The sequence below is a fragment of the Anopheles gambiae genome, chromosome 3 (genome assembly GCF_943734735.2).
Source record: "Anopheles gambiae chromosome 3, idAnoGambNW_F1_1, whole genome shotgun sequence".
Taxonomy (NCBI): Eukaryota; Metazoa; Arthropoda; class Insecta; order Diptera; family Culicidae; genus Anopheles; species Anopheles gambiae.
Window position 1 is genome coordinate 31082661 of NC_064602.1, and position 9727 is coordinate 31092387.

Consider the following 9727-nt stretch of genomic DNA (forward strand, 5'->3'; position numbering starts at 1 on the left):
AAACAAAATAAAATTAAAAATCTTTTCACATCAGCATGAGCTTAACCAAAATTTTGGTGAAACAGATATCTCAAACAATGTCGAAAATGTTCCGCCCCTACATCTTAACTCAAATGGTGACCTTGATCACACACTTTATTATTTGAAAGCGAAATCGTCAAAAGCAAAATTATTTCCAGCAGTAAAACAAGTTATTAAAATTATTTTTTATCATCTTCATCTAACATATATCAGTGTGAGTATTCATTTATGCACATATTTAAAGCATCCGTCGTGCCTCGTTTGTTTTCTTTTCCGCAAAACGAATATTAATTCCATGAACATCACGATCTCTAAAATGGAATGATGCAATCAAATTGTGCTGATATAGAATACCATTGTTTCTACTCTTTTTGTAAAACATTTATTATATCGCCACGCGTTCGATTGGGCTTTTTCACTCCTGCGCATGTGTTCTAACGGAAATTTCCCCTCAACTTTAAATAATAACCCACTTTTGACACGATTTGCCCAGCCAGGCGGCTTCTACTGTGTCGGCACGTCAAATTTTGACACTGCCGCACACCTTGCTGCAATGCACCTTGTGGCACTGTCGCACGTCGAAAGACAAGAACAAAAAAGACCTCCCCCCTTTCATTGGTTGCAAAGTGGAAGCGCGTGGTTGCAGCGAAATTTTTCGAGATTTTCTGCACCCTGCCCCGAAGCGAGCGAAAGCTGGAGCGTCCAGGAAGTGGTCGAAACCGCTGCCCGCGTGTCCCCTAGGCGCAGTGTTACGTTCTCTAGGTTTTTTGGCCGATTAGTTTTCCTCGGTTTTATTCCTTTTTTGCGTTAGTGCCCTCCTCCCGTCCGCGAAAAACGTACCACGTCGGCGGGTCTTGCTTGATCGGTCTCGCACGTTCGGCCAATGTGTATGTGTGTGTGCCGCGTTTCGCAGTGGGGCTGACTGGTGTGTTGGAGAACATCCGACCGTAAGGAAGAAAGACACCGAACGTGTGTGCGCCTGTTCTCCGGTATCCTGCCGTCGCGGGTTTTCTACGGTGTTTCCGTTTGCTTCCGTTTCCGAGTTTCGGTTCCGCCGTAGAGAGTGTGCTCTCCTCCCTCTCTCTTACTCACACACCCTGCTCGGTTGTTCGTCTGTCGCGCTTCGAGAGCGCTCAGGTTACGTTGCACACGCACCACCGTTTCGCGCGCGCCAGTGTATGTGTGCGGAGCTATAAGTGCGTACGTGCGTGTGTGTGTGTGTGTGTGTGTGTGTGGGTAAAGTGAAATTCCGGTGCAAGACAAGCACCTTCACTTCCCGCATCTTACCGCCGCCGCCCAAGAAAGGCAACGCAAAGTGCACTTTCATCACAGGGAAACCTGCTCTCCCTCGCCTCCCTCCCCCCCGTCCGGCGCGGCTTAACCCGGCTAAAGCACTGTGTTACGTGTGAGACTCGACCGTGCGTGCGTGTACACGAGTGGAAGTGAGTGGCAGTGAATATATAGAAGTGAGTGAGCGGTTGGCAAAAATGGCACAGGATAGCGATAGCAACGAGGTGGCGAAGAAGCTGAGCACGCTGAACGTGAACGCGATGGAGTTCGTGCCGGGCAAATTCTCGCCCGCACCGGCAGCGGTGCAGACGGCGGCGGCGGCGACTGCCGCCCCATCCGGCACATCGCCGGCGGGCTCGCCGACGGCCCCGGCCGCGGCCACCGCACTGCCGGCGACCGCATCGTCCGCCACGTCGAGCGCCGGAAGCAGCAGCGGCGGAGGCGGCGGAGGTGGCGGCGGTGGCGGTGGTGGCGGTGCCACCACTCCGACGTCCACCGCTGCCACACCGACGCCGCCATCTTCGTCGGCCCCGACACCGATGGAAAGGGACGCCGATCCGGTGCAGATGCCAGAAAACAATGGTAATGACAGGAAGCAATGCCGCCGATACGTTTGACCGTAACCCGGCTGTGCTCCTCCGGTTTGTTAGAATGTGTCTCTCGGCCAGACAAGGAGGGGTTGAAAAAATGTTCCACACCAAAAGGAGAAACGATCCAAGGAACCATCGATGGGGCGGTGAAACACTCGCGTGACGTTCCGTTCCCAACCGCACGCAGCGAGGGGAACGCAAAGAGCGACCTACACTCGTGCCGTCTCGCTCGCTCACCGGTGATGTGTCAAACGAGCTTCCGTCACACATACACAATTTGTCCAAGTTGCACACCGACGGATCGGGAAACACCGCCTGTACCGGCTATGTCGTCCTATGCTGGGTGGCGTTTCCATCTGCATCCCCCTATTCACCACCCCCTACGTTACAGGGAGGGTGGAACCTTCACCGTGTGCACTTTTATGAATGGGCACACGCTTCTGCCCCGTTCAATGGGCGGTGGCGCTTAAATACTTCTAAGGGCCCAATGTTGGAGGCGCCAGTTTGTTGTTTTCTGCAGTCATCCATGCGATGGTGCCCACCTTTGACGGACACGGACCCGTTTCGTGCTCTCCAGCAGACGAATAGGCTCTCTTTCTCTCCGTGTGCAGGTTTTGAACCTACTAAGGAAGGGAGGGCGGACAGTGAACGATGAATCATCGCGCACAGAAAGCATGCTTGAATGCAGCATTGGAAAATATGTCAAAACACGTCTTAAGGGCAATTGTGCCGAAATAAGGCGTAAAGCAGGCTCTCTGTAGTAGCTTAAGAAACAGGGATAGGGATTGATAGTAGAGAAGAATGGGACAAAATTGTCACTAAATTATAGTACAGATCAGCAAAACCCTTCAAAACCGCAATCCTCAACACTCGAACCATTAGCGTGACGAAATTTCATTAAAAGGGCTTGCCCGGGAACCTTCGAATGGTTTCGGCGGCACGACATGGTCCACCCTGACCCGATGATGTCATCAGTAGGTGGCTTAAATTCTATGCTTTATCCTGTATACACTACCTGCTGCTGTCTTGACTTTTGCAAATTGAGACGAATTGAGCGAAAGGACAAAAGATAACCCATCGTGACGTTTGCCACTGCAAGGAGCAATCGGCTTAACTCTTTACTGTTCTTGCTGCTCTATACAATGGTAATCCTTTGTGCATGTCGTATCTTCATCTACAGCACTGTGTGTGTGCGTGTGTCTGTGTGGCCCACTTCTCGCCCGCTTTCCACATTAATCATTCAACTGAACACCGTGGGAAGCCGAATGGGCTGCGTCTTCGGAACGGAGTTCCTCGTTTGCGGGAGTGCTTTCGCTCGGCCACACTCTCCCACTGCCGCCACCACCACCATGGGCCAAGTGCAAAGTTTTGGTAGCAAGGTGTGTGTGTGTGGCTGTGTGTTTTTGTGGTGTTTTAGCTACTGATTGAATAAAAATCGATTCCATATGCCACACACCGACACCACAGCGTGTCCTGTTCCTATCAAATCACTCACACCCACGTGGCAACCCCATTAGTGCCCACTGTCCTGCTTCGTGACCTCAATTCCGGACGGTGACCGTAGCTTTGAAACCGGCGCTGCATTTATGTGAAGGATGTCCTTTTGGTTTTGGGAAGGAAGAATTATTGTTTTTTTGCTATTTGGGCTCTTTCCCCCTGTGCCCGAAAAGGGGAAAGAAGCTATAAATGCGTTTTTAAAATAGGAAAAATACGTCCTATGTGCGTGTTTGTGGTCCTGCAAGGCAGAGAATGAATCAATTTCAAGCTGTCCGAACTGCTCCACTGCAGACTGGCGACCCAATTAGGACGCGCCAGACAGCATGATATTAATTGTTGGTAGCTGTGTGCGTGCGTGTGTGTGTGTTTGTTACTTGCCAAACCAACCTACCGGGTACGGCGGGCACGAAGCAGATGAACCTCAGTGGGTGGTTTGACGCACTTCAGTCGCAATGTTTACCATCCCGCGCGGGTGGGTGCTTGCCTGCTCTCTTTATTTCACCCATTTGTAGGTGTTGTTTTTTCCCTTTTTTTCTATTAATATGCTTTTCTATTCCTTTTCTCCATCTAGAAAGTGAACCGCTGGACAGCTGGGACGCGGAGGAGGACTCGATCCTGACGCCGGAAGATGAGGAAATGGAATTGGACGATGTCGAGGCGGACGGCGAGACGGCACCGAAGGTGTCGAAAAAGAAGCCCCCGAAGGTGGAGGAAAGCCGAAGCAAAAAGGAACACGTGAACGTGGTGTTCATCGGTCATGTCGGTAAGTGTAACGGGTGGCGTCGGGGAAGGAAGCCAATATCGTTGTTTTTCACCAGCAGCGCTTTTATTTAACGACTTGTTCTTTCGTGTGTCTTCCAGATGCGGGTAAATCTACGATCGGCGGACAGATCATGTCACTCACCGGCATGGTGGACAAACGAACGCTCGAAAAGTACGAACGGGAGGCGCGCGAAAAGTCGCGAGAAAGCTGGTACTTATCGTGGGCGCTCGACACGAATCAGGAAGGTACGATTGTTGTTTGGCTTGGTGCGTGCATCGCTGCACACGGGACATGATGCTTAAAAAGTGTGTTTCCTTGTTCTCCTCCCCCCCGCACAGAACGTGACAAGGGAAAGACGGTGGAAGTTGGTCGTGCCTATTTTGAGACTGAGAAGAAACATTTCACCATCCTCGATGCACCCGGGCACAAGAGCTTCGTGCCGAACATGATTGGCGGTGCGGCCCAGGCCGACCTGGCCGTGCTGGTCATCTCGGCGCGCAAGGGCGAGTTCGAGACCGGGTTCGATCGGGGCGGGCAGACGCGGGAGCACGCGATGCTGGCGAAGACGGCCGGCGTCAAGCATCTGGTCGTGCTGGTGAACAAGATGGACGACCCGACGGTCAACTGGGACCTTGAGCGCTACAACGAATGCAAAGACAAAATCTTACCATACCTCAAGAAACTAGGGTAAGGTTGTGTGAGAGGCGGGTGGAAATTTGTCCCAATAAGGTAACGATTTTTGTTTCTTCCGTTCTCTTCCATTGGCAGATTTAATCCACTGAAGGATCTTACGTTCATGCCGGTTTCGGGCATTACCGGACAGGGACTGCGGGAGCCAATCGATGCGTCCACGTGCCCGTGGTACCAGGGGCCGGCCTTTATTCCGTTCATTGACGAGCTGCCGTCGCTCAACCGCAAAACGGACGGCCCGTTCATCATGCCAATCGTCGACAAGTACAAGGACATGGGCACGGTGCTGATGGGCAAGGTGGAATCGGGCGTGGCAAAGAAGGGCACGAACTTGCTAGTGATGCCTAATAGAGTGAGTATGCAGCCGGGGAGGCGTTGCTGGTGCGGAAGGCGCACAATTTTAAATGCTTCTTATTCATTTTCTATCCCGTTTTTTTTCCAATAGACGCAAGTGTGCGTCGATCAGCTGTGGTCGGACGACGAGGAGGTAACGTCGGTGGGGCCAGGCGAAAATGTGAAAATCAAAGTAAAGGTAAGTGTTGGCGGTGATCGCACGCTGCCATCCTGAGCTTAATTAACTTAAATCAAATTCTTTTGCTTTCTCTCTCTCTCTCTCTCTCTCTCTCTCTCTCTCTCTCTCTCGCTTTCTCTCCTCCCATAGGGCATAGAAGAGGAGGACGTCTCGCCCGGATTTGTCCTGTGCGACGCTTCCAATCCGATCAAGACGGGCAAGATTTTCGACGCACAGGTGGTCATCCTAGAACACAAGTCAATCATTTGTGCAGGATACTCGGCCGTGATGCATATACACTGTGCCGCTGAGGAAATTACTGTTAAGGTTAGTTCGTCCGCTTGCTGTGTGTCCCAAATGTTTGACCATACTCACGTGTGTGTGGGTGTTCCCTTTTTTCTCTCCAGGCTCTTATTTGTTTAGTTGATAAGAAGACGGGGGAAAAATCCAAGACAAGGCCGCGCTTCGTAAAGCAGGATCAGGTCGCCATTATGAGGATTGAATGCTCCGGATTGATATGCTTAGAGCAGTTTAAACTATTCCCCCAGATGGGTCGCTTCACGCTTCGAGATGAAAGTAAGTGTGGAATAAGGGTCCGAGAGCAATTTAGAACCGTTTTTCTCATTTTTCTCTCTCTCTCTCTTCTCTTCGCAGATAAAACTATCGCTATCGGAAAGGTGCTGAAGGTTGTGGAGTAAAATGTGACCAAGCCCCCCCCTTCTAATGCAACCCGACGACTCACAAACATCTCGTTTGATTGGGCAGCGAAGAAGAAGAAGAAGAAAAGAGAAGAAGCAAAGAAACAGTGTCCTTTAATCATCCAAACATACCGCGACCGTACACACAAATACACCACGCATACACTCACGACACACACCTACACACGCGCGCGTACACACATACATACACAACACCACACTGTTACAGCCATTGCAAACACACGCCAACCACAACGCGCAACCACTTTCCGCTCGTTGTTGCGCTACGCACCGTTCAAACGCATATTGAAGCAAATCCGTTTAACCTACGACCGTGCTTAACCAAATTGCAGTTTCGCGGACCATCTTGTTCGAGGTTCTTATTGTTAATCTGTCGCTTTCTCTTACCCCTTTTCTCCTGTTGGCGGTTTGCGTGTGTGTGTGTATGTTCGGCTCCTACTTCTTACGCATTCTCAAAATCTCTCTTACCTCTCGTTGTTGCCACGTACCCCGCCGCTTTGGGTCGGAGATGGGTGGAATTGAACTCCCCAAAACTAGACTGTACCAATACGATTCTGCCATTACTAGGAAGAGGAAGCGAGAAAAAGAGAGTAGAAGAGGAGGAGTGTGCGTAGAAGTGACCGCAAGCTTCAACTAAACCCCGTATTATAGCTATATTTGCGCAAAGTAAAGTAAAAACAAACAAAAACACGCATATACACTTACAGACAAAAATCGAACCAATCGCAATCGAATATACACACAAGGAAAGAGAAACAAAGCAGTAGAGCATAAACAAAACAAATGTGAACAAGCCAGCGAATTAGCCTCTGTCCAGCAGCATTAGCAGACGACGCGTACCACAGCTCCCCTTTTAGGAGGGAACCGCAAACCCATGTGTACAGGCATTTTTTACACCCAACATCCCCACCCCTCCCCCTCGTCAGCTTCCTTCCAAATAGGGCAACTCCAACGGACTGATGAGCACACGCTATATTGGTGGATATACAAATGCTGGACAGGAGAAAAATGAAACAGGATAGGATGGCACCCAGCCAGCCAGTTTGATATGCAATTCGCAGCCGCAATCACGCAAAAGCAAGTGTCCTGCGGGTTCGAATGAACATACCAGAAACCTAATAACGTAATGCGCAGCAATCGCTTCTAATGGCGAGCAACAAAACTCTCAGTAGCAAGTAAATGATGAAAAAACAAAACAAAAACAACAACACCACAATGCAAATCGAAACCTTCATTCAATGCCAGTTGCCGGGCTGTGTACTGAGGTAAACCTTATAAGGCTACAACACTACTAACCAACCAATACAAAATCAGACGGCAAACATAATTATGGTGCCCAGCGTGTGCGCGCGCCACGTGGACTGAATGTAGCGCGACACGCGTGTAGCGTAACGAAAGTGTATGAGTGTGTGCGTGTGCGTGTGTGTGTGGGGGGCGCATGTAGGAAGAGCGAGACGGGACGAGAGCTCCCCTCTCGTACGTGGTTGCCAGGCAAGAGTCGGGAGAAGAGTATCACCACGCAGCAGCTAATACGCATCAGGAACAATAATATTAAACTTGATAATGTAACACTGTAACCGGGACAAGAGGAGTGCACTGTATGTGCGTGTGTACACGCGCGCGTGCGTGTGTGTGTGGAATGTGCGTGCAGTTATGGATAAATATGTCCAGCCACATATAGAGTACTGCTGAACCGGAACAGACAGAGGCAGAGAGAACGAGCTAGAAAGATGGAAGGGTATGATATTTCGAAGCAATCACCGGAACCGGAATCGGTATGAAGAATAAACGGCAGCAAGGAACAGTTAAGCAGCCGCAAAAAAAAAGAAAACAAATATGTGCAGAGTGATACAAGAAAAAGGACATTTATTAATGTAAACGGGATGGAGAGAAATACAGAGAGAGAGCGAAACAAAGCGCGCGTTATACACAATAAGAGCATCTCCCTTCTAAACACCCCGCGCCGCCAGCCGAAGAGAACTTTTAAAGTCGCCGCCTGTTAAATGAAGTTTTTGATTGTTTGTTTTTTCTTCCTTTTTACTTTTGAATAATTTTCCCCCATCGTGTCCCCAACGCAAAAGAAACACACGCGAAGCAAAGCAACGCAAAGCAAATCAAGAGCAAAAGAAAGAGAGAGATAGAGTGGGGAAGATTATAGGTGAAGCTGCAGTAGTAGTAGCAGTAGCAGCGAGATTTACATTGTAAGCAATTGGCTAGTGGGCAGGAAGAGCTATATAGCCAAAAAAAAAAGAGAGGAAGGGAAACAGAGAAACCGCAAAAGTACAGAAAAGAACGCACTAACACACTTGCAAAACACACATACACACACGGATAGCGCTCGGAAGAAGGGCGACAATGATATATACACTACCGTATGGAATATTGTTACTTTACGATTGTTTTTTGAAGCTCGATCGATCATTATTGTATTAATCGAAAGCAAGGTTTCTTCTATTCGTTTGTTTTTTTTTTTAACTCGGAATGATGCATTTCTTATATTTGTTGCTCATTTCATTTGCGTTGGTTCAACCCTAACGGCTAAGCTAAGTGATTAACGGTTTTGCATTCAACGCGAAGACAGTGTGTGTTGTTAGTAGGATATTCGAATGATGCCGACGAATGAATTGATTTTGATTTGTTTTTTCTTTTTGAAATAAGCCCTTTCTTTTCCTCCAATTACTAAACGGTTCCACTTTCACGTGCATTGCTTTGGAAGATGTTTTCGCATTGTTTGGTGCATTTAAAATTGCGACTCTATAAAAAGGAAATGAGAAAAGGGAACAGTTACAAACAAAAAAAGAGAATAATTGAGGGGGATACAAAAAAGAAAAAGAGACACTCGCCAACGTCAAAGTCAAGCTTAGCTGTTCCACATCATCATCATCCCCCGCCCCGCTACTAGACAGGAACACGTAGCTACTCTTCATCTAATCAAAACAGACGATAAACAAACACACCTCCTTCAATGATAATACTACTAGTGCATAACACTTGTTACTGGATATTATTTTGGTTTTGAAACATTTCGTTTGCAATTTTTGGAATTGTATTAATTAACCAGTTTTCGTTCTGTTTTTTTTTTTTGTCTCTCCGTAAAATTTCTCATTCATTTTCAATAATTTGACGAAAAAGAAAAAAGAAAGCATTGCGAAAGTGAAGTAAAACAAAGAAAAAAAAACCGAACACGAAAGCAAACAATGCAGGAAGATAATAAAGAAGTCTCTTTTTGAAAATGGAATCAAACATCAACCGGTAGTGAATTGTGTGTTGGATATAGAAAAGAAAAGAAATGTTTAACGAAACAATGTCGTGGATCCTTGTGAAGCAGTCAGCAATGTATGGCAGCTAATCATAGCGCGGAGGAAACCTAGAGGGTGACACACCACAAGGTAAATAATACTTGTTTTCTACTAAACCGTATCTGTCAACTATATCTTCTTTCGCTCGTGAATTAGCAAACACGCGAGAGCCAACGTCGATCTCTCTTGTAGGTTACACAGAACACTGGTCAAGGACACACGGCTCCCAATCACAACACGAAAGAGACCCCCTGGTTTCGTGGGGTTAGCGTCCGTTATGAAGTTAGCCATTCAATTATGTTCGTCATGCACTGGACCGACCCACCCACCTTCTCATACGCGCCCTG

The 9727-nt window shown here is 48.2% G+C and overlaps 1 protein-coding gene across 1 annotated transcript; it reads left to right on the plus strand.

Moving 5' to 3' along the window:
• Window positions 1-558: 558 nt before the first annotated feature.
• On the plus strand, window positions 559-9330 carry LOC1280274 (eukaryotic peptide chain release factor GTP-binding subunit ERF3A). The gene is made up of 9 exons (XM_061661610.1): window positions 559-1893; window positions 3970-4161; window positions 4260-4406; window positions 4500-4848; window positions 4930-5203; window positions 5297-5383; window positions 5513-5689; window positions 5770-5938; window positions 6017-9330. Exons 1-9 carry the CDS (start codon window positions 1509-1511, stop codon window positions 6058-6060), a joined length of 1824 nt encoding a protein of 607 aa, XP_061517594.1. The 5' UTR covers window positions 559-1508; the 3' UTR covers window positions 6061-9330.
• Window positions 9331-9727: the final 397 nt, after the last annotated feature.